General features: G+C 46.4%; 1 protein-coding gene and 2 long non-coding RNA genes across 6 annotated transcripts in view; 2 read left to right on the top strand and 1 right to left on the bottom strand.

The window, feature by feature from the left end:
• Positions 1–922: 922 nt before the first annotated feature.
• On the top strand, positions 923–5,767 carry LOC126980259 (uncharacterized). The gene is made up of 2 exons (XR_007733025.1): positions 923–1,997; positions 2,064–5,767. It is a non-coding gene; the product is annotated as an uncharacterized LOC126980259 (long non-coding RNA).
• LOC126980258 (disintegrin and metalloproteinase domain-containing protein 10-like) overlaps positions 5,017–25,000 on the bottom strand; it is a 52,311-nt gene continuing 32,327 nt past the window's right edge. The window contains exons 3-14 of one of the 4 annotated variants that reach the window (XM_050829942.1): positions 24,333–24,480; positions 20,954–21,564; positions 17,075–17,221; positions 16,097–16,289; positions 14,920–15,457; positions 14,598–14,775; positions 12,766–12,987; positions 12,419–12,535; positions 11,863–12,030; positions 11,366–11,734; positions 8,345–8,382; positions 5,017–7,124 (exon numbers count right to left, since the gene is read on the bottom strand). In XM_050829942.1, coding sequence (XP_050685899.1) covers positions 7,121–7,124; positions 8,345–8,382; positions 11,366–11,734; positions 11,863–12,030; positions 12,419–12,535; positions 12,766–12,987; positions 14,598–14,775; positions 14,920–15,457; positions 16,097–16,289; positions 17,075–17,221; positions 20,954–21,564; positions 24,333–24,480 — 2,733 coding nt within the window. In that variant the 3' untranslated portion in view covers positions 5,017–7,120. The remainder of the gene's footprint in view (positions 7,125–8,344; positions 8,383–11,365; positions 11,735–11,862; positions 12,031–12,418; positions 12,536–12,765; positions 12,988–14,597; positions 14,776–14,919; positions 15,458–16,096; positions 16,290–17,074; positions 17,222–20,953; positions 21,565–24,332; positions 24,481–25,000) is intronic. The other 3 variants (XM_050829944.1, XM_050829943.1, XM_050829941.1) reach the window with 3 other exon arrangements.
• Positions 7,131–8,192, top strand: LOC126980260 (uncharacterized). The gene is made up of 2 exons (XR_007733026.1): positions 7,131–8,045; positions 8,118–8,192. It is a non-coding gene; the product is annotated as an uncharacterized LOC126980260 (long non-coding RNA).

Genomic DNA, 25,000 nt, shown 5'->3' with positions numbered 1-25,000 from the left:
TCTCTTTCTTCTTTTTATAGTTTTATCTCATCTTCCACTTCTTCCTCTTCTCCTCAGTATATTTTCTTTCTCCTCTTCCTCCTCTTCTCAACTTCTCCCTCTCCCCTCTGTGTGTGTGTGTGTGTGTGTGTGTGTGTGTGTGTGTGTGTGTGTGTGTGTGTGTGTGTGAGAGACAGGTGTACACGCGCACCTTCCATCATTAGCCTTACCTGTGCGTCTTGGCGTCTTGAAACAGGTCGATACGGCGCCTCGTGTGTGTGTGTGTGTGTGTGTGTTGGTTACTTACTCAATTGATCCAGTGTTTTCCTTTCCCTTCAATCTCTTCTTTTTCCTTTTTTATTCCTTTTCAATAATTTCCCAGAGTTTTCCGTTTTCCATTGTTTCCCTTTTCAAATTTAATATTTTTTTTCCCTTCCATGTTTCCTTTCCTCTTGCTTTATTTCTTTTTAATTGTTTCTCCTACGTTTCCTATAGTTTTCCTTGTCTTTCGTTTCCCATATAGTTTTCCGTTTTCCTATTCCCAGATTCCGTTTTCGTTTTCCTTTTCAATAGTTTCCATACAGTTTGTTGGTGTATGTTTCTATGTTCTCCCTCAGTCCATTTCTTTGATTAATGTGTTTTGTTTTCTATTTTTTTCAGGACTGTTCCCTTTCATTCAATTCTTCCTCTTCAATGTATGGGAAATGGAGAGGGAAGAGAAGGAAGAACATGATAAGAAGCAAAAGGAAAGGAGAATGATAGAAGGAAGAAAGGAAGAAGAAAAGAACATGATAAGAAGCAAAAGGAAAGGAGAATGATAGAAGGAAGAAAGGAAGAAGAAAAGAACATGATAAGCAAAAGGAATGGAGAATGGAAGAAGGAAAATGAGTAAGTAAAGGGAAGAGGAGATAAAGGTGAGAAAAGAGAGATAACAAATGAGAGAGAGAGAGAGAGAGAGAGAGAGAGAGAGAGAGAGAGAGAGAGAGAGACTAGTAAAGAGAAAAGGGAAGAAGGGAAGGTAAGCTATAGGGAAGAGAGAGATGGAGGAAAGGGAGAGAAAGGAAGGAAGAAACAAAGGATACAGAGAGGTACACACACACACACACACACACACACACACACATCAAAATCAAACCAGCCTCTAAAAAAGCACACAATCATTTATTTTTATTAAACATGTGGAGTGATCATAAAACATTGAGTCTCCAAGAAATGATGACACTCACGTTAATACCAAGAGTGTATGTTATGCCGGTAACGATGATCAAAACTACATATCATAGGGAAACGTGTTTAAACCTACTGCTTGGCCGAACGGGGGTGTCCGCCCAACACTGTGGGAGGAAGAGGGAGAGAGAGAGGGGGAGGGAGTGTGAGGGTGAGTGAGTGAGTGTGAGGGTGAGTGAGTGAGTGAGTGAGTGTCTGTGTGATGAGATATGAGTTAAGAGAGAGGTGGAGAAGAGAAGTGAAAGTGCGTGTGTGTGAGGGTGAGTGAGTGTGTGTGAGTGTGAGTGTGTGTGAGTGAGGGTGAGTGTGTGTGAGTGAGTGAGTGAGTGTCTGTGTGATGAGATATGAGTTAAGAGAGAGGTGGTAAAGGGAAGGGAAAGTGCGTGTGTGTCTGTGAGAGAGAGAGACAAGATGCAAGAGAGGTAAGGAGGAAGCTATGGAAAATGAAGTGTGTATGAGTGAAGAGAATGAAGAAGGGATGGAATATGAAGGGGAGGAAGAATTGATTATGGATGAATGAGGGAATGAAGATGGATGAGGAGACAAAAGGAGTGAATAAGGAGAGGAGGAGGAAAAGGAAACAAGAGAGAAAGAATGGGAACGTAAGAGACAAATTTAGAGAGGATGGAGGTGGGAAGAGGCAAGGATGGAGGAGGAGGAGATGAGAACAGAGGTAAGAGGGGGTGGGAGGAGATGTTGAGGATGGAGGTAAAGGATAGGAGGTGAGGAGATGAGAACAGAGGGAGGAGGGGGTGGGAGGAGATGTTGAGGATGGAGGTAAAGGATAGGAGGTGAGATGAGAACAGAGGGAGGAGGGGGTGGGAGGAGGTGATGAGGTTGGAGGTAAAGGGTGGGAGGTGGAGGAGATGAGAACAGGGGTGGGAGGAGGTGATGAGGTTGGAGGTAAAGGATAGGAGGTGGAGGAGATGAGAATAGAGGCAGGAGGGGGTGGGACCGTGGGAGGAGGTGAAAAACAGAGCAGGTGGTGATGGTCCAAAGGGTAACCAAACACCTTCACCCCAAATCACAGGTGTGGAGCCAGGTGTATGCTTTACTAGGTGACCCGTCAGGTGTTTGGTGACGTCCCTTAATGCCCCAGAAAATACAACAAAATTAAAACTCTGAATACAAACCAGAAAAAATCAACTTCACACAATCATTTTCATCTTCTATGTTATGGTTTTACAAGAGGTTTAGTTAGTTTGTTTAAAGCTCTTAACAATCGGGCATTAGTCACCTCTTCTGCACTAGTAAATAACCAAACAGGGGCACTTAGAGAATAATAAAGTAGAGACTAATAAGTGGATAAATAAAAATAATACAGAAATGCCTCTATCAATGCATAACACACAGGGCAGGTTTAAACATTAGTGAATACAGAATAAAATAATAACTTCAACTTATGTAGAAAACAGCCTCCATAATGACAAGAGGAGGAGGTGCGAGATTACTTAAGGTCCACAGGCAGCCACAAACAGGTTCAAAACAAGGCAACTCTCCCTCCCTGTCTTCCTCTATAGATACATGGGAGCAAGTTGTTAGTTTCCATAGGTTAGGAGTTGCTTATCACTGCTGTTCTTGTCTTCATATTGTGGCCACTTTTGGGCTGGGGGACTCAAGGAAATGAAGGGAGACAAGATGGAAGGAAGGGGAAGAGAGGAGAAAAAAAGGATGGGGGACTCGAGGAAATGAAGGGAAACAAGATGGAAGGAAGGGGAAGAGAGGAGAAAAAAAGGATGGGGGACTCGAGGAAATGAAGGGAAACAGAAGATGGAAGGAAGGGGAAGAAAAAGGGAAATACGAGTAAAAAGGAATGGACTAAAAGAGAGGGTGAGGATAGGTGGATTACAGAAAGTCAGAGTGGATTGAGGGGGGAACAAGTAGACTAAAGAAGTGGTGGATAGACTGAGAAAGGATAGGTGGATTAGGGTAGGGCATGGTGGACAAAGTGGGGAGGAGGTGGACTAAAGGATCGGTGGGTGGACTAAGGAATGGAAAAATTAAAGAGACAAATAGGAGGAAAAGGAAGATCAGGGAACACATCTGGCAGGCCATATAAGGAGATTCATCAAGTACTTCCACCAAGGGAGCGGCAAAAAATTAACCAAAATATAAAAAGTACAAACCATACACGCCCTCCAAATCACCCTCACACTGAAATCAACATAGGACACTCACACCCGACCAAGACACTGCGAACACGGCGCCAGTTGTCCCGGGGATGCTGGGGGGTGTTACTGGCGGCTTGCGTCTGTTGTGATATGGCTCAGACACCCGACCAGTGCCTCCTCCCAGCATCCCCGGCCTCAACTGTGTGCTGGCCAGACAGACAAAGACAGTGAATGCAAATAGACAGAAAAAAGATGAAGGTATGAATGAATATGGCCCGAGATGAAAGATGGGAGATGTTTATGCGAATGACCACAGACAACAGACTAAGAGATGGATGGAAAGGGCCACAGAAAGATGATGATGCGTGATAATGGCCAGACAGACAGAAGATGAAGGTGTCAAAATGAATGGCCACAGAAAAGAGACGAAGATGTGAATGGGAATGGCCAGACAGACAGACGAAATGTGAATGCAAATGTCCACAAACTAAGACGAAGGATATGAATGCAAACAGAGAGACAAAGACCCGAAAATGTGACTGGGACGTGAATGCAATGGTGACAGAGAGTAAGAGAGATATGAATGCAAACTCAGATGGATGAAGTTCCGGTCAAGCTTTTAACAAGACAGCAAACAGAGACCGGAGCGTGATGATGAACGCCAGGAATGTAATATGAGGCGAGGACAGAGCTGGTCAGGCCTAACGAGACGGTAAACAAACACGAGAACATGAGACAAAAGACCTGAATATATAAAAAAAAACAGACAGAAACAATCACGTAACAAAATCATTGGTGAGTAACAAGGCGTTGGTCATGATGAGGAACTGTAGCAAAGACACACATGAATTAAGATGAAAAATGTAAAAATAGGCCTAAGTTGAGACATAGTACAGTAAACACACATAGGTAATCATGAGGAACTGAACAGCAATTGAATATAAATCAAAAACAAGTTAAATGAGAGGTACAAAAATCATACACATTAGTCCTGACCACAGGCGCCCATCTTTGGAATGCCTCGTGAACTCGGAAAATCAGCAAGTGACAGACAGACAGGGCAACAGGGCACTGAACACGCGGCCACCCCAACCAACCTCCTGCGGCTTGGGGGTGGCGAGGGTAGGGTAGGGGAAAGGCCTAGGAGCGACCCACACAGTGTTGCGCGACACGAGGCCATGGAAACATGAGTGCATCGCTTCTTAACAACACAAGTTAGTGGAATATTGTAAAAAAATGTAGTTTTTCATTCTTATCGTCTTTGACATGTACACTTCAACACTTCAGGTGGATGACTGGCAGCTGGTGAGCGCAGGAGCCCGGGCGTCGCAAGGAAGCCGCCGCCACTGGTGCCATGGGTGATGACACATGGGGGCACCAGGTTGATGATGCTGCCGGCACTTCCTTGTTTGTCTGGCACTGATGGAGCACGACGAGGCTCACAGGTAATGTTCCATTCTCCCAGGCACACTGACACTCACACTCACACACACGGATGCCCAGTGATAAGGCTTGTTCTGCGCTCACCAGTGGTTGTTGCAAAATGTGAACTGGATCACCACGAACGGTCTGGGTGAATCGCAGCTGTTTAGGGGCACGGGAAGGGTGGTGGAGTGGGAGGGAGTGGGTCATGGCAGCGGTGATGGTGGTGGTGTTTGTGGCGGCGATGGAATGTGGTCCAGCATCAGCGGGTTGAAAAACTAGCACAGGGCTTTCGTGGTAGTAAAAAAAAGTGAGATATTAAAAAACTGAGATGTCTTTTTTTTGGAACAGGGAAGAGGCTGGGTACTGCTCCTCCTCCTCCTCCTGTTCTGCTATGCCTGATCTGTCCAGTGGCTGTCTGTGTTGTGTTGTGTGTGTGTTGCAAGGGGAATGAGGGAAGGAGTGGCAGGTTGGGTAATGCTCCTCCTCCTCCTCCTGTTCCACTGTGGCTGTCTGTGTTTGTGTTGCAAGGGGAATGAGGGAAGGAGTGGCAGGCTGGGTAATCCTCCTCCTGTTCCACTATGCCTGATCTGTCCTGTGGTTGTCTGTCAATGTTTGTGTTGCAAGGGAAATGAGGGCAGGGGTGGCGATGATTGTGGCTGTGGCTTCGGTGGGGCGGGGGACTAAAAAATGGGCTGAATATAAAATGTGTCTTCTCCAACCTGAGAGTTAAAAAGCCCTTCCTTCCCTAACCTGTTTAATACAACCATCATCATCATCATCATCTGTGTGGGAATATAAAATGTTGACTATGATCCTTGACTGACTTGAATGAGTGGCTGATAAACTGACTGACTGACTGGCTGACACACACACACACACATACATACACACACACGCCACACAAGGTTCATCCGTCACCGTTCACAAAAAACAAAGCGGTGTGTGTTTGTTTGTTTGTTAAGATCCTCACCGCTCGCTCAACCAACAGACTGACTGACAACCACTTGCGTCAACCCACAACAACACGACAACACACGCTGACGCACGCACTGACCCCCGGCGGCAAGAGTTTACGCACACATTGAATTCAACCTTACGCTAAAGCCATCATCTGTTGTAGTAAATGCTGCGGTAGTTTGTTTGTTCGGCCATCGGTCTATGAGGGAACGATATAAAAAACCTCGACTGACTGAAAAACGGCACCTAAAAATTCGGGGAAGGGGAAAATAACGTGAGGTTGAAATGAGTCTCGGTACAGGTCGGTTACGGATACGATTCTTTCGTCACACACGCGCGGCGGCTGTCAGCGGCCCCACACACACCCGCCCAACGGCCCACCCACACAATGCTGGTCTGGGATGCTGTACAATGTGTTTACTACAAGGGGGGGAGTGGAGGGGGGGAGGGGAGTGTGTGCGATGGGTCTGACGAGCATTTCCGAAGCCACCACTGCCCTTGTTATGTCTTCCTGTTCGGTTTTCTCTCATGTCGGCGGTGATGTGCTGTCCCTTATGAGGTCATGAGGGACGCCTTTCCCCGCACCCCACTCGGCATTCACTCCACGTTTTCCATTTACAAATAAAAAAGCAGTGAATCAGGGGTTTTAGAAGCACCTTATTCTTGCATCTCCTTCTTCCTCTTCTGCTTCACTTTCACTTTTCTTGATCATTCTCACTAATCTTCACTTTTACTTCACTTATTTTCACTCCTCATCTCCTTCACTTCCATTCTTCTTTATCTTTCTAACTCTTCTTTTACGTTTCTTTTCTTCACTCTCACGGTGGTCCTCTCCCTTGGCTCGTTACTCTCGACACCTCCGACACACCACACAACAAATGCCCACACGCTATGCACTCCTGCCTCCGCGCCTTCACTCACACTTCCAACATTAGACTCTTTAAGCATCAAAAACTTCTCACTAAGGCCTGACACACACGCCTATAATCTCCTTCCTTCCCTACGTTCCGTCGGCAAAAGGTCAGGATCAAACAATGTATCGGTGTCTGCAAAACGGTAATATTGTCTGCTTGTATCATCTTTGTCTTCACTTCACAAGGTTCCTCACTGTGGCCGGTTTGAAAGTTAGGTTCCGGATATCGCTGTGTTGTCGCTGGGCCTCCCCGCGACCCTCCATGCGTCCAGGGGTGGCACTTAGGTCGCACCCGAGGCCCCCAGCGGGTTTGATTTCTCCAGTTGTAAGACAGAAGACCATGTGGAGCGCCGGGGGCCTGGCTGGTGCTCCTGGGCTGGCAGCGTGGGGGTGCGGGGGGGCGTGGTGGGGGGGTCACTGGCTGTGTACGGTGAGTGGCAGATGAGAGCGCCCCATGAGATGGCCACTTACATCGGTACTATCACAAATCAACTCCAGGGGGGGGGCACTAGCTGCAACGCCACAGAGATGACAATTAGGGACACAATCACAGGAAGACCAAAGACCTGACAGTGATATAAGACTCACAAATTAGCATATATATTATTTTTCAATCTTGATACAAGCTTTTGGGATGGGGTTTTAACTGTAGTGAAATATGATCAGATATTACATGCATTACATTTTCTGACAAGTGTAATGGAAATCAAAATCTACCATAATAAATCAGTTGTGTCAAAGTAAAACAGTAAGTAAAAGAGAAATAACTTGGCCAATACTGAAATTAAATCAACAAAGAATGAAATTAAATCTATAAAGAACTTGAACTAGAATTGTAGCACAGTATATATCCAAATAACAATATCAAAAACAATAAAAAAATGTCATGTATATTAGCAATAATTCAACAAATACTCAAATAAAAATATAAATAACTTGAATAATAATAACAGTAAAGCTCACATGTAGCATTCTTATACCAAAACTAATATTATTGTGCTTTTCAGAACCTTGGGTGATCACAACCAATACTCTGTTCACATTAGCTTCAAAAACAAGCCTTCCCTGCCCTATTAAGTGGCTTGCCTGGACCAACCCACAAGCAAGCCAAGCACCCTCCAACTCAGGATACATTTGATTGGTGGATGCTGGGACGGTGAAATCTTATTGGTGGATGCTAAGAAAGGTTAAATCTTGAATGATATCTTACTGACGGATGTTGGGATAGACAAAATCTTATTGGTGAATACTAGGTTCAGGCAAAATCTTATAGGTGGATGCTGGGAAAGGTTAAATCTTGAATGATATCTTACTGGTTGATACTAGGATAGGCAAAATCTTATTGGTGGATGCAGAGAAAGGTTAAATCTTGAATGATATCTTACTGGTTGATACTAGGATAGGCAAAATCTTATTGGTGGATGCTGGGAAAGGTTAAATCTTGAATGATATCTTACTGGTTGATACTAGGATAGGCAAAATCTTATTGGTGGATGCAGAGAAAGGTTAAATCTTGAATGATATCTTACTGGTTGATACTGGGATAGGCAAAATCTTATTGGTGGATGCTGGGCTGTCATGGGCGGGATATAGTTCTTATGCTAACGCGAACAGAGTACTATAGTGCCAATCAGGGTGCCAATCAACCCCCAACACACACAAAGCAACCCGGCGCTGGCAGAAAGCGCCTTGGCACACACACACACACACAGACAAACGAACACTTACGTACCTGACACTATACAGCCGAGTTCTCGTGTCGCCTTCCGCCTGTAAGGTGTTAGAAGAGCGGTGGACAGTGAGGTGAGTGGGCTGGGCAGGTGCCTAGGTCTAATTACAGGTAAGGATCTCTCTCTATACACCTTGCCCCCGTCAGTCAGTCCCTCGTGCAAGACTCGGCTATTTACGATGACTAGATGAACGTTTAGCCGGTGATTTTAGTGCTTCCCAGGTGCATTGATGAAGATACATCCAGGTGACCACTGTATAACTATTCCACATGTACAGTGAGTTGTTAGTTTTGCATAGTTTGTCTGCCACTGGTGCATGGAGTTAATTATGTTTTTTTAATGTTTGTTTGTCCTTGGCTGATAAACTTGATCCACTAGCCTTGCACCACTCCTTTATTTTTGACGTGAACTTGATATCAGTTGTATATCATTCATTTTCTTCTGTAATATTGTCTTTCTTTCCTCAGACAAAAACAAGGGCTCAGACACTGTTGTTTAAGTTTCCTTATGGTGAATATAACTAATTAAGAATGATATAAGACATACCAACGCAATAAACTGTCAGAAGAAAAACAAGGCAAACTTTTATAACACTCAATCTTCTTTTTTCTTCTTCTTTTTGTTTAACGTTCCTATTTTCCCTTATGGGGTTTGACAATATCCAATACTTACTGGCAGAAGAAATTAACAAAACCCAATCAAAACAGTCACTAGCACGAGGGACTTCATGAGGGGGACTCCTACCAACAACACAGTTAGAAATGCCTACACACTCCTATTGCTAAGAACACAGTTAAGTTAAGCCTACACAGTTAAGTTCCTGGCACGTGATGACAGCAACAGGTGACGCGTTAGTCTTTGCTTGTGGTGAGGTGACGAGGACTGCGTCATGGTAACACAGCGTACCCCAAGACTAACACAGTGTTGAATTACAGGCCTGAGTGAAGGGCTGACTACCTGATGGTTGATTTATACACTACAAGTTTTTGATTTGGCAGCATGTACACAACCTCTATCAATACTCAGTGCTGACATGGAGGGATTAAAGGTAAATTATTTGCTACTTAATGGCCGACTTACACACAGCAATGGAGTTAAGGATTAAGAGTCACATCAACGCTGTCCTTGCTTGCTCATGAACAGATCTGGAAGGTTTGGAAGCAGAGTAACACTGGAGAGGCTCAGAGTGTGTGTGTGTGTGTTGATGTAAGGCGAGTGCAAGCATGGATGAGTGTGTTATGCTTGGCCAGCGTCGGGGCGTCAGAACAGTGCTGTTATGCGTGCGTGACCTACCTCAACCATCACACTGCATCTATACGCTTAGTACAGCCTTCTTCATCCTACCTGCCTTCCTTCCTCCCTACCTTCCTTCCTTCCTTCCTACTCTTCATCTTTTGACACAGAAACTGCATCACAAAAGGGGGGCAGTTGTACCTAAGCCTCCAGCTCTTGGTGATATTGCATCCAGTAAACAAATAACTCCTTAACTCCTTCTTCTATATGTATCTAGCAGCAATATATATGTAAACTGTTATGCCTAAACTAGCTTGCTTTTCCTATTCCTCATGTCACCAAACTTTGCTAAATAACTGGTGGTATTGCATTCAGAAAACATATAACTCCTACACTCCTTCTATGGTTGTCTAGCAGCACTATATGTAAACTGTGATGCGTCATCAAATCCAAAGTAACTGAACTTCTATGGTTGTCTTGCAGCACTATATGTAAACTGTGATGCCTATACTTGCTTGCTCTTTCTACTTCCCATGTCATCAAATCCAAAGTAACTGAAGGTATTGCATTCAGAAATCAGATAACTCCTACACTCCTTCTTCTATGGTTGTCTTGCAGCACTATATGTAAACTGTGATGCCTATACTTGCTTGCTCTTTCTACTTCCCATGTCATCAAATCCAAAGTAACTGAAGGTATTGCATTCAGAAATCAGATAACTCCTACACTCCTTCTATGGTTGTCTTGCAGTACTATATAAAAACTGTGATGCCTATACTTGCTTGCTCTTCCTACTCCATGTCACCAAACCTTGCTATGTAGCGTGATTTTGCATTCAGAAAACAACTCCTATGCACGTCTAAGTAAATATGAAGTGTGCATGTTTGTGACCCAATGTAGCAGATGAGTCACAATGAAATGCTACCCAAGATCTTATCAGTGATTCAAAACTCACAACTAATCTATGCAAGGAGGATCACGGCATTCAGAATCACCGGGAAGTCAAGCAAGATGAAAAGAACATTGTCGGGGAGTGACTCGGGGCAAAGCAGCCAGCCATTCAGACACAACCTTGAACTTGAACTTGATGCTCCGGTTTGTGAGGCTCGTGGGAGGGGTTGGAATGCGGGCAGCCGAGTCTCTGCGTCACCATGAGGTTTTTCTTACTTGCTTTTGTTGTGGGATTATTATTATTATTTTCTTTTGTTATCTATTGTGAGGATTATTTTTTTTGTTATGAGTCAAAAAAAATATTATTGGGATTGTGTTTAGTATAGGGATAATTTTTTGAGGATTGTGGATTAAATTTTGATCGATAATTTTGAACTCTGACAATAATCTGCTTCAGTATTTTGTTTGCAGAATTGATAAAATATGTTAACTTATCAAAAATGTTTCTTTAATCTCAAAATCTCCTCAGGTAGACTAAATTGCATACTCTTTTTTGGATATCTTGAATTTTTTATGAAACTGAGAAGTTGTGGCCATATTTATATTTTTATTTTCAGCCCTTAGAACGTCTCTTTAGTATAAAATTCATTGAGTTACTTGTGCTACTTTGCTTTGAGGTGCACTGTTAGGAGAGGTGCTGTGGGTGCTGCCTGGCTTTTATTTATTCATTTATATATTTAGTCATTTATTCAGTCAGTCCTTTTATTTTATTCATTTATTTATTATTTATGTATTATTATTTAGGTGTGTCATTAGTTGTGCCTGAGTGGCTGCCGCTGCTCCTGGCTGGTGCGTGGCCGGGGCAGGACGCAGAGTGACGGAATGGGCTCAAGCCTCACCTTTAGGCCTGTTGTAGTGGCCCCGGCCCTCGCCGTACCCGTGTCTGGTGGGGCCGGCGGGGCGCCCCGAGGGGGTGGCTGATCCCCCGGGGTTGGCGGGGCTGACCGAGTGCCTGGGGTTGCCGGGGTAGGGTGGTGGCGGGTCATCGCTGTACGCCCGGCTGCTCCGCTTGTTGCCCTGGGCCCTGGAGTGGTCGGGCTCCCTCTCCGCTGCCCCGCCCCGGTTGTGTCTGGATGGCCCCGGCTGCTGCTGCGGCGGATTGTGGTGGTGGTGATGGTGGTGGTGGTGGTGGCTGGGTCCCGCCCCACCACCACCACCACTGCTGGGGCCGGGGCCTTGTCTGTGGCGCTGTGGGGGGAAAGGATGGACTGGGGTGAATCATAATGACCAAAGGCCAGGCAGAGCAGGTGATGGAGTCTATGAGGTGTAGTGTCACAGAGGTGAATTGTCACTTTTATAGTAAGAGGAAGGAACAGAAGCCACCTGAGCCACCCACCTTTACTCTTCTGAGGGTGTTGACCGGCCTGCGCAGAGTCTCGGTGATGGAGCGTGCCGGGGGCTTGCGAGGGTTGCTGGAGGGCGTGTGGACGGCGCAGCACTTGATGAACACACCCATGAACACCACGAAGCCCACTCCCAGCAGCAACACACCGTACCAGTATTGCTGTGAGGAGACACAAGGGTCATGGGTCACACACACACACACCATTCCAATAGCTCAGCAGATAAGGCTCTGCCTTATCAGGCTCCAGCCTGGCAGGCTGAGGTTTGAGCATCACTCAGGATGAAATTTTTCCACTGACAAGGAGTGGTTAAACCCCCTTTGAGCAAGGGGAATGGGGTGAGTGGTGAGTGAAGGTCCCAGCAGTACCCAGAGAATGAGACTGACTATAATGAGCCTTGCTCTGATCAGGAAGGTACTTGCTGGCAATGATAAGCCCAGCTCATGATCAGGTTGTGGTGAACTACACACACTTCTCTTCTTAAACTTACTGGACACAAAGAGTTCTTCATTTTAGCATTCCAGAGCCACGCTGTTTAGCCACACTCACCGTTATCCACTCGGCCACACTGTTGAGGGTGTCTTGGTTGAACAGCAGGTTTTTGAGGCGTGCCAGCGGCCCCTCGGCGTCCACAGCACGACACTTTTGGAAGACATCACAGTAGCCCTGGCAGAGAGGAAGGGAGGAGGGGGTGCTGGTCAAAAGTCTGGCTACTATGACTGATTCTCATTCTCTCAAGGTGCTTTTCAAAGACTAATAATAATCAATTCTTTGAGCAAGTGAAATAAGAATGAAAAAAGGGTCCTAAGTTCTCCTGTTCATTCATACTCATCCACTTCCACATCCTTGCCTTCATTCCTGACTCTACATCAACTCCAATCCAACTCGTCCCTCACCTGGAAGTTGTTGCAGGGAGCACCTGGCCGCATGAAGACAGGGTTGCCGCCAAAGATATCCTTCAGCTCCGAGGTGGACTTGCAGGTGGAGGAGTCGTTGCCCTCCTGACAGGCGATCTCACACAGCCGCTTCTTGTCGTGCACGCGGTCCGAGGTGAGGAAACACTCCTTCATGTTCTTGGCCAGGCAGATGGACCCGCTGCACTTGCCCTTCCTGCACACCTGTGGGAGGACGAGGCGTGGCGAGGTGATGAGGTGATCTCTACGTTTTTGTTTTTGTTTTGTTTTGTTTCTCCCCCAACAAAGGAGACAGCTCAAGGGCAAAAAAAAAAAGGGGGGGGGGGGGCAGGACCAGGCAAAGTGTTGTGGATTTAGGTGATTAAGAGTGAATGTGTGTCCAGAAGGGTGCGGAAAAGTGTGAATCTGATTGTAGTTCCAGTTTTTACATAGCTCGTTAACCCCTTGACTGTGGATTCCCTACAAGAAGACATCACCAAGCTACAGGAATGGAACAAAAAGTGGCTGCTACAATTCAATGAAGAAAAATGTACAGTCCTGCAGCTTGGGAGGGGATATCCAGCACACCAATACCACATGGGAAACACTCCACTATCCACCACAGAGGCAGAGAAAGACCTGGGAGTGTATGTTACCAGGCTACCAGTGAAGGGATATCCAGCACACCAATACCAAATGGGAAACACTCCACTATCCACCACAGAGGCAGAGAAAGACCTGGGAGTGTATGTTACCAGGCTACCAGTGAAGGGATATCCAACACACCAATACCACATGGGAAACACTCCACTATCCACCACAGAGGCAGAGAAAGACCTGGGAGTGTATGTTACCAGGCTACCAGTAAAGGGATATCCAGCACCAATACCACATGGGAAACACTCCACTATCCACCACAGAGGCAGAGAAAGACCTGGGAGTGTATGTTACCAGGCTACCAGTGAAGGGATATCCAGCACACCAATACCACATGGGAAACACTCCACTATCCACCACAGAGGCAGAGAAAGACCTGGGAGTGTATGTTACCAGGCTACCAGTGAAGGGATATCCAGCACACCAATACCACATGGGAAACACTCCACTATCCACCACAGAGGCAGAGAAAGACCTGGGAGTGTATGTTACCAGGCTACCAGTTAATGTATATACATAACAACAATACCACATGGGAAACACTCCACTATCCACCACAGAGGCAGAGAAAGACCTGGGAGTGTATGTTACCAGGCTACCAGTGAAGGGATATCCAGCACACCAATACCACATGGGAACTCTCACTATCACCAGAGAGGCAGAGAGACCTGGGAGATGTACCAGGCTACCAGTGAAGGGATATCCAGCACACCAATACCACATGGGAAACACCCCACTATCCACCACAGAGGCAGAGAAAGACCTGGGAGTGTATGTTACCAGGCTACCAGTGAAGGCCAAATCGGTGCCAATCACAGTGGATGGGTTAATTTTAGAAAGCTCAGGAGAATTTCGGATCATATTATAAGACATTTTACCGCCCAAAACCACATATTTAACAAGGCTTTCCTAGGAGTTGTGGGCATTTCCAGGGGTAGTTTTATGACCCTGGTGGTAGTCTGACCCTTCTTCTGTACCATGAACCTGAAGAAACACTCATTGGAACCTGACTGCCCCCTCTTTGACCTTTAGAAATAGCGTCTGCCCAGCAACGAGGTTACAAAAAGAAGAGCTGGCCCATTGGAGAATAAGAAAATGGAAAGTTCCATTCAGCTATTTCTTGGAATGAGGAGTTCATGACACTTATAATATAGACCTAAGCGTCTTCTCTTCCTCACCTTCGTCCCCTCATTGCACTCCTTGTTGTCGGCCTTGGCTCTGGGTTGGGGGCAGCTGGCGTTGTTCCCCTTGCAGTAGGCGGAGTCCTCACACTCTGTATCCATGTGGCACACCTGCTGTGCCTCCTCCTTGACAAAGTTACAAGTGGTGCGGTCACAGCACGGACCCTCGCTGGGACTGTGGAGGAAGGAGGATTAGGGTGAGGTTAGGCTTGCTTAGGGGGTGTATTGGGGTTGGGTTAGGGTACGTTCTTAAGGTTTTATTTTTCTCTGGTCTACTTTTCTTTTTCTCTCAGACACACACACACACACACACACACACCTGCACACAGCATTCCCTCGCCGCGTGCACTCCTTGGCCGAGGCGTTGGCTAGGCGCAGGCTGTTGGGGATCTTGAGCGGGTAGCAACACTCGTCCTTGCACTCATCAATGTCGTAGCCACAGTCACACTCCTCGCCCTCCTCCACAATCTTGTTCCCACAGAAGGCGCCGTTGTTCTCCGTGAAGCAGTTGGTCCGCCGCTTCTCCGAGATGGCATCAAGCACCAGCGAGATGTTGCGGATGGAGCACGGCGAGAACTTATCATTGTTGAGCCGGTCGCCGCTGGTGGCCGAGGAGAACATGATGTAGTTCCCCTGGAGTCCCCCCGGCTTACACGTGTCTGGGAAGTCGTGCGGCGAGCCAAAGTTGTGACCAATCTCGTGTGCAAGTGTGAGCTGGGAGACCTTAGGCGGCACCCGGGAGTTGTAATTCAGAAACGTGATGATGCCGGTGTTGAGTGAGCGCTTCTCCGAGTGTCTGAAGCCCCCGAGGTTCTCCGTGTAGGTCTTGTACTTCTCGCAGATGCCGCCCGACGCCCCTGGATGGATGGAAGGGATGTTAGAGTTAGAAAAAGGGTGGCGAGGTGATTCAATTTTAATTCTAATCCTTGTTTTGCTTCACTCGGACTTCAGACAACTACCACACCCTCTCCTTCTTTAAAATACTGTTCATCACCCTCTCCTTCCCTCTCCTTCTTTCTCCTTTTCCTACATATTTGCCACTTCTCTTCCTTCTTCTTTTCTAACTACTACTACTACTTATACTACTACTACATCAACCACAATCCCTCCTGAAACTCCTCTTCTTCCACCCTCTCCATTCCTCTTCCTCCTCCTCCTCTTCCCTTTCCTAAACTACTACTATTTCTCTTCTTTCTCCCCTCTTCTTTCACCTCTTCCTCCTCCTCCTCCTCCTCTTCCTTCTGTACCCTCCTAAACTTTGCTAATACTTCTCTTCCTTTCCTTTCTTCTCCTGCAACCCCTCTCTTCCTCTTCCTCCTCTTCCTCTTCCTAAACTGCTAGAACTTCTCTTCTTTCTCCCCTCTTCTTTCACCTCCTCCTCCTCCTTCTACACCCTCCTAAACTTCGCTACTACTTCTCCTCCTTTCCTTTCTTCTCCTGCAAACCCTCTCTTCCTCCTCCTCCTCCTTCTCCACCTACGCCCTCCTCGGACCCACCAGAGGGCGAAGCGACCCATGCAAGGCCCAGCGTCCCGCCCGTGAAGTCTCTGAAGGTGAAGACGTAGGCGAGGCAGAAGTCGTCGTGCTTCTTCTGCGAGTGGAGGTTGAGGAAGTTGCTGACATCCACATTGGGTTTGCAGAACTTGTTGGTCTCACCCTGGGATGACTGGCAGGGCGTTAGGTCATCAATCTGGAGGGGAGAGGTTGTTGGTGTTTAGTGAGTGTTCTACTGCTAGTTGGTCCACGGATAGAAGGAAAAACCATTACCCGTCAAGGTTATTTATTTGAACAAAGATACAAGGTCATTAGCACAAACAAAAGACATAGAAAACATTGTTGAGGTCAAGTAGGGTTAGGTTAGGTTAGGTTAGGTTAGGTTTGATAAGGTAGAGTGAGGTTAGAGAATGAGGGAATGAAGGGAATGAAGTTAGGTAAGGTTTAGGATGACTGACAGAGTGTGAGGTCATCAATTTGGAAGGGAGAGGTCAAGTCAGGTAGGATGAAGTAGGGTTAGGTAAGGTTAAGTTACGTAAGGATGAGGTAAGGTTAGGTTAGGTTAGGTGAGGTGAGGATGAGGGGGGGTAGGTTAGGTAAGGTAAGGTTAGATAAGGTTAGGTAGAGTAAGGTAAAAATAGAGAATGAAAAAATGAAGGGAATGAGGAGAGAGGAGAAGGTAAAGTAAGGGAATAAGAGAAGAATGGATAAGGAAGAAAGAATGACAGGTAGAGAAATAAAAATGACGCACACACACACATACAAAAAAAAAAAAAAAAAATCAACCACCATATTCCACCATCATTCATATCACACTCACACCACCACCACCACACACATACAAAAAAAAAAAATAATAATAATAATAATAATAATAATAATAATAAAAAAATAAACCACCATAATCCACCATCCCCACCACCATTCATATCACACTCACACCACCACCACCACCACCACCACCACCGCCCTCTCCCTCACCTTGATTCTCTGGACTTCGAATCTTATGTTCCTGTGTTTGTACTTTCCGTTGAACATGACTTTGGCGTAGATGTGGTTCAGGGCTTTGATGTGCTGGGAGATCATGGCCGTTATCTCGTCCCTGGTCTTCTCCGCATTCTCTCCCTCCTGCGGCAAAAAGGAAGGGTGAGTATGGAGTCAGGGGGGCGTAGGAAAGGGAGATAGAAAGGGAGGGGTGAAGGAGGTCAAGGAAAAGGAAAGTAAGGTAAGCATTCTCTCCCTCCCGCGGCAAAGAGGAAGGGTGATTATGCAGTCAGGGGGGCGTAGGAAAGGGAGATGGAGAGGGAGGGGTGAAGGAGGTTAAGGAAAAGGAAAGTAAGGTAAGCATTCTCTCCCTCCTGCGGCAAAAAGGAAGGGTGAGTATGCAGTCAGGGGGGCGTAGGAAAGGGAGATGGAAAGGGAGGGGTGAAGGAGGTTAAGGAAAAGGAAAGTAAGGTAAGCATTCTCTCCCTCCCGCAGCAAAAAGGAAGGGTGAGTATGCAGTCAGGGGGGCGTAGGAAAGGGAGATGGAGAGGGAGGGGTGAAGGAGGTTAAGGAAAAGGAAAGTAAGGTAAGCATTCTCTCCCTCCCGCGGCAAAGAGGAAGGGTGATTATGCAGTCAAGGGGGCGTAGGAAAGGGAGATGGAGAGGGAGGGGTGAAGGAGGAGGAGAGGAAAGTAAGGTAAGCATTCTCTCCCTCCAGGGCAAAAGGAAGGGTGATTATGCAGTCAGGAGGGAAAGGGAGATGGAGAGGGAGGGGTGAAGGAGGACAGGAGGTGAAGGAAAGGGAGGAGAGGGAGCATTAGGAGGGTGAAGGAGGAGGGAGAGTAAAGGGAGGTTAAAAAGGAAAAGGAAAGGATGACGGTGGGGGTTAGGAGGGCAAAGGAAGGGATAGGGAAGGAGGACAGGATGGTGAAGGATAGGGAGGGAGAGGGAGCATTAGAAGGGTGAAGGAATAGGGATAGTATAGGAGGTAAAGAAGGAGAAGGAAAGGATGGTTGATTGTGGGGTTAGGAGGGCAAAGGAAGGGATCTCCGGGAGGGTGTGAGGAGGATACGCCAGTCCCGACCCAGACATTGACGGGGAGGGTGCTCAATATTTTCCTCTGCACTACAGCCAAAAATATATCCTTACAAATGACGTACAAGCGCAAGGCTACCAGAGTCATCAACATCAAGATGGCTTATGGAGCAAGATGGAGCGGCCAAGACTCAGAAAACCAGCAAGAGAGCAGCGTAGAAGCTTATGAAGGGAGTCATGATGCTGCCCCGCTCACTCTCGCTAGGTGCCGCTCACCACCACCACCACCACCACAGCCTGCTCCACTACCACCTGTTTTGCCACTCCCTACACCACCAAGTACCTCATCACGCCCTTCACCTACACCACCTGCTTCGTCACCACCTACTCCACCACCACGTACATCACCACCAACTGCAGAATCAGCTACATTGCCACATGAGACATCACTGCAGCTCCGACAACAGATTCTTGACAGAGGTGTGAACCCTGAGCCTGATACAAGCAAAACTTTCATCACCGTGTTGCTTTCTCAGCTACAAACACTGTTAGAGACAGAATTGCCCAGTGCAGTCGTGCAGGAACACCTCCACCTTCTGACACCCTCACCTTTGATTGATTAATACTTTTTTATAAAGGGGGACCAGATGCCTTATCATTCTCTAGTAAGTCAACAAGGTACAGTAGAGCCCCATTTAGCGCGAGAATTAGGTGGATGAACGTGGTCGCGCTAACTGAATTCGCGCTAATTGAATAAAGTAACCAATATGAAAAAAATTATTTGGTGCACACGTGGGTCTGACTTTTGGGTTTGATAATTACTCAAAATACACAGTCATCGAGTCGTGATGGAGACTCTTGCGGCCCAAGGTGTCGGCGGCGTTAGCGGCAGCAGCAAGTGGGTGTGACAAGAGTTCGGCCCTAGCAAAGGTTCGGCGGGCAGGGTGTGGGCGTCGTGCCCGGCCAGGCCGACATCACACTCATTATTATCGAGCGTGTTACAGTGACGGTGGCCACTCAATCAATAGCGACGCCTTGCCTCATCTGCCCCGCCGCGGCAGGTAATAGTGACTCCCCACGGGGCCGATGCAGCGAAGTTCACGCCCATGGAGACACCCCAAGGATGGCGGCGGAGGACACGCCGGGACACGGAGTGTGACAGTGGCTGCTGCGGCGCCACACGGGCGGCGAGCTGTGCACTGCCCCCAGCAGGAGGCGGCAGGTGAGGCGGGCAGCCTCCGAGGGGGGCCAGGGGGGGTAGGACGATGTTAGAGAGCATGAGAGACTGGGACCATGTGGGAAGGGGCTGTGTTGTGGTGTGAGGCAGGCGGCAGGCCACCCAGGCCACCCAGGCCACCGCGCATCATGGCGGCTTGGCGCAATTTTCAAAATTCAGTCGTGGTGGCTGCTCGCACTAACTGAGGCTTTCGTGCTAATTAATTTTTTTCTTGGTAGACGGTGGCTCGCGCTAATTGATCTCACGCTAAGTGGGGCTCTACTGCATACACAATAATATGTGAAAATTTCATGGCAATCAGATAAATACAATTGGCAAGACAGGGAGAAATGGGAAAAAAATCTTTAGGAGCCAATATCTCAAAAAATTTCACAAAATTGGTAACACATTTGATTGACTTTTGTTAGGTATCAGCTAAAACTACAACTAAAGGGCAATATTTCATATTTATAAAATTTCAAAAAATGTAAAAAGAAAATGGGACAGTGGAGAAAATTAAAGGTGAAAAAAAAAAATTTCAAAGACAAAACTAAAAATCTAAAATTTTATAAATGTCAAATGTAGATATGTAAACAGAGTTTCTATGGTATTTTTTTCAAAGCGATTAACTGAAAAATAAAGTCTGAAACAAAAAAAAAGAAAAATCCGCTTTCTTTGAGTCTCCCCGACGCTTCACCCAAATTTCATGAAACTCACAGAATATCACATTTACATTTACACCAACAAACAACACACTAAGATCTCAAAGCTATTGGACGTACCATATGCACAGGAGGACCCTCGAAGTCGCCTGCCTTAAAAACAAGCTGCTTCCATTATGATAAGACAGCGAAGGATGTTGATAAAAGAGTAATTGATTAGTCCTACAGCGCCCTCCACACTCGCCTCCTTCCACCTTTACTAATATAGCCATGACCCGGGCTGGTGCTTCTGAATGCCCCATGAAGAGGATTAGGAGTGACGCACTGGGCCTAATCTTGCCGTGAATGCCTGAGTGAGCTACCTATGAATAAGTCCACTGGCAGGAGGAGGAGGAGGAGGAGGAGGAGGGAATGACAGAAATAAAAGTGAGGTGCAGAGAGATAGGATGAGAAAAAAAGGAGGAATGAGATGGAAGAGGAAGAGAGGAGAGGAAATGGAGGAAGAGGAGGAGGAGGAGGAGGGAAGAACAGAAAAAAGAGTGAGGTGTAGAGAGATACGATGAGAAAAAAAGATGAATGAGATGGAAGAGGGAGAGGGAGAGGAGAGGAAATGGAGGAAGAGGAGGAGGAGGAGGAGGGAAGAACAGAAAAAAGAGTGAGGTGTAGAGAGATACGATGAGAAAAAAAGATGAATGAGATGGAAGAGGGAGAGGGAGAGGAGAGGAAATGGAGGAGAAGGAAGGGATGAGAGGAAAAGGAGTAGCGGGCTTTTTTCATTGTTTCCTTTTTCTTTTTTTTCCCTTGAACTTTCCTTTACTGTAAAAAAAAAAAAAAGAGCAAATATAATCATGGCCAGGGAAGAAAAAAACAACAACCCTGCAGGAATAAGGTAAACAAGTATCCTCTACGGCTCTGGGTACACCTGTTTACCTGTTAACGAGTCTAGTGCCATATCACTCTCACCTGTTTATATATATGGTGCCACAACATGGGGTCAGTCTGGATCGAGAGGGAGCAAGTGCCTTTGTTGTCAGCGCCATCCCCAATGCCGATGGCCCTCTTGCGGCGACGATGGGGCCAGGCACTGTTGGCCTCCTCGCTGTACTTCCCGTGGGTGTGGTGGTGGTGGTGGTAGTCCTCCGAGGGGGCGTCGTACACCCCCTCGTCAAGCTCCTCCTCGTCGTCCTCCGCCTGGTATTCCTCGTGCTGCTCCAACCATTTTTTGTACTTGTGCTGATTAATGGTGCCACTCCGCCTGGCCTCCTCCTCCTCCCTCTGCTCCTCCTCCCGGCGCTCCTCCTCAGGGTCGGCGGAGTTCTGTATCGCGTCCATCCATGCCGCTATGTCCTCGGTCACGCCGCAGCCGGAGGTGTGGCCCTGCCGAACCCTCTTGTAGGGATCGCCCACATGCCGGTCGTGGTAGATGACCGAGTGGAAGCCCTTGAGAGTGGCGTTGTGGCCCGGGAAGTACTTGTGGGCGCGCTCCACGTAGTAGGTGCCATCGCGCTCGCTGTGCACGACTCCCTCGAACACCCCATCGCGCACGCTGCCCCACACCTGCGAGCCAGGGTCACCTGAGGATAAAAAGTGGAATTAGTAGGTTAACCCTGTAGCAGCAACGGCCCAAATTTGTGGCTTTACCGTGTACCAGCGAAAGAACCAAGTAATTTGGGGGTATGATATTAGGGTTCAGAATTTAGGTTTTGGGGTTCGTAAGTCTAAGGATAGAGTTAGTGGGTGAACCTCAAGACAAAGGGAAGGGTTAATGGAGTGACTCAGGTACATATTATTAGATTTAAAGGGTTTCATATGATCTCAATTCAAAGGGAAGGGGCGAGGGAGTGACTTTGGTGGCATATTAGGTTGAGGGGTTTCCTGAGTCAAAGGGTGAAGTGAAGGGGTTGTGGAGTGACTAAAAGAAAAAGGGAAGGGCATTTAGAGAGAGTTGAGGGCATAATATTAGGTTGAGGGGTCTCCTGAGTCAAAGGGTGAAGTGAAGGAGTTATGGAGTGAATAAAAGAAAAAGGGAAGGGCATTTAGAGAGAGTTGGGGGCATAATATAAGGTTGAGGGGTCTCCTGAGTCAAAGGGTGAAGTGAAGGAGTTATGGAGTGACTAAAAGAAAAAGGGAAGGGCATTTAGAGAGAGTTGGGGGCATAATATTAGGTTGAGGGGTCTCCTGAGTCAAAGGGTGGACTGAAGGATTTATGGGGTGACTTCAAGAAAAAGGGAAGGGCAATTAAACAGACTTGGTGACATAATGATCAAAGGGAGGGATTAGTGGATGAAGGGGTGACCTCAAGACATAGGGTAGGGATGATGGAGGGACTGGGTAATGGATAAAGATGATGATGGTGGTGGTGGTGGTGGTGGTGTCACAATTCGGAAGTGAGCGATGCGTCATTTCCAACAGGAGAGGAAATGACGTAAGAGATAAGGAATAATTAGATGAACATTTAGTGGAACATGACTTCATCCAACACCAGAATTCACCTTTTTATCTGCTTCCTCCTTATCAGCTGCCTCACCCCCCTCAAGAAGGAAATGAGGAAATAAACATAAGAAAAATAAAGATGGATTTCACGGCACTTCAGCATGGGATAAAGAGGGAACGCCCACATAGCCTGATCTGCATTCACCTTTTAACAACCTCCTCTTTATCTGTTGTGTCATTCCCCCTCAAGAAGAAACTGAGGTAATAACTATAAGAAAAATACAGATAAATTTAATCGTTTTTCAGCGTGGGATTAAAAAGGAACGCCCACATAACCTGATCTGCATTCACCTTTTATCTAACTCCTTATCAATTGCGTCACATCCCCCAAAAGAAGAAACTGAGGTGATAACACTAAGAAAAATAAAGATAGATTTCACCGTATTTTTTCAGCGTGGGATCATAAAGGAACCCCCACATAGCCTGATCTGCATTCAAATTTATCTGTTGCGTCATTCCCCCTCAAGAAGAAACTGAGGTAATAACTATAAGAAAAATACAGATAGATTTAATCGTTTTTCAGCGTGGGATTAAAATGGAACGCCCACATAGCCTGATCTGCATTCGCCTTTTATCTAACTCCTTATCAATTGCGTCACGTCCCCCAAAAGAAGAAACTGAGGCGATAACACTAAGGAAAATAAAGATAGATTTCACCGTATTTTTTCAGCGTGGGATCATAAAGGAACGCCCACATAGCCTGATCTGCATTCACCTTTTATCTAACTCCTTATCAATTGTGTCACATCCCCCTAAAGAAGAAACTGAGGCAATAACACTAAGGAAAACATAGCTAGATTTCACCGTATTTCAGCAAGGGATAAAAAAAGGAACGCCCACAAAACCTGATCTGCATTCACCTCATATCAACCTCCTCTTTATCTGTTGCGTCATTACCCCCTCCAGAAGAAACTGAGGCAATAACACTAAGGAAAATATAGATAGATTTCACCACTTTTTTCAGCGTGGGATAATAAAGGAACGCCCACAAAAGCTGATCTGTATTCACCTCATGTCAACCTCCTCTTTATCTGTTGCATCATTCCCCTTAAAGAAAGAAATGAGCCAACAAACTAAAGAAAAACAAGAGAGATTTCACATAATATTACAATGAGAAAGGAGAAGAACAGCCCATAAAGCCATTCATTCTACTACTTTTTCTTTTGTATAATTTTCCAATCTGCATCTTATATCTAACTCCTTATCAGTGACCTCACATCCCCTCGAGAAGGAAATGAAGCAATACACCAAAGGAAAAAGAGGAAAGATTACACCTAGTATCAGCGTGGGATAAGAGAAGGAAAGCCACAACACCTTATCAGAGGCAGAAAACATGTAATTCCTTGATAAAATTGATAGCCTTCCTTACTCATGCAGACAAATCTACCTCTTGTCTCCATCCTTATCCTCAATGTAATAACTGATAAGAGGATTGACGCACCACCCTTCCTCGTAAAGACATAGCAATCTCATTCACGTGACTTGCCGGCAAAAGAAATTGATAACCTTGCCTTGCTCATACAGACAAATCTACCTCTAGTCTTCATCCTTATCCTCAATATAATAACTGATAAGAGGGTTGATGCACCAGCCTTCCTCGTAAAGACATAGCAATCTCATTCACGTGACTTGCCGGCAAAAGAAATTGATAACCTTGCCTTGCTCATATAGACAAATCTACCTCTAGTCTTCATCCTTATCCTCAATATAATAACTGACGAGGGTTGACGCACCAGCCTTCCTCGTAAAGACTTAGCAATCTCCCTCATGTGACTTGCCGGCAAAAGGAATTGATAAACTTGCGATAAGTTACTCAACAGGGATCGAAAGCCAGCCAGTCTATCCTCACCTTCTATCGTTCCCTCGTAGATGTGCTTGAAGTCTAGGCGCTCCAGGCTGGGCGGCACCTCAAGCTTGACGTTGGGGCTGACGGTGGAGGTGTCGTGCCTCAGCCGCAGACGAAACAGCCGCCCGTGGGAGGCAAACGATATGGTCAGCTGTAAAAGGGAGAGCGTTAGGTAGTGTTAGAGACTGCTTGGGGTTTTGTGAAGGCATGGAGGACAATATGGTCAGCTGTGAGGGAGAGCGTTGGGTAGTGTTAGAGACTGTTTGGGGTTATGTTAAGGCATGGAGGACGATATGGTTAGCTGTACATAGGAGAGCGTTAGATAGTATTAGAGACTGCTTGGGGTTTTGTGAAGGCATGGAGGACGATATGGTCAGCTGTACATAGGAGAGCGTAAGGTAGTGTTAGAAACTGTTTGGGGTTCTGTGAAGGTATAGAGAATGATATGGTCAGCTGTATGGGGGAGAGAGTTAGGTTGTATTAGTGATTGCTTGGGGTTGTGTGTATGTATGGAAGGCTCATTAATGCATACACCAGACATAGGGTATACATAGGAACCATAGATATACATGCACATATATAGAAAGCTCTCTCTCCCTCTCTCTCATCTCATACACTAGACATGGTATGGATAGGAAACATATATACAGCTATACATAAAGTTCTCTCTC

Source organism: Eriocheir sinensis, chromosome 44, assembly GCF_024679095.1.
Source record: "Eriocheir sinensis breed Jianghai 21 chromosome 44, ASM2467909v1, whole genome shotgun sequence".
Classification (NCBI taxonomy): Eukaryota; Metazoa; Arthropoda; class Malacostraca; order Decapoda; family Varunidae; genus Eriocheir; species Eriocheir sinensis.
This window is presented reverse-complemented; position numbering and strand designations above follow the sequence as displayed.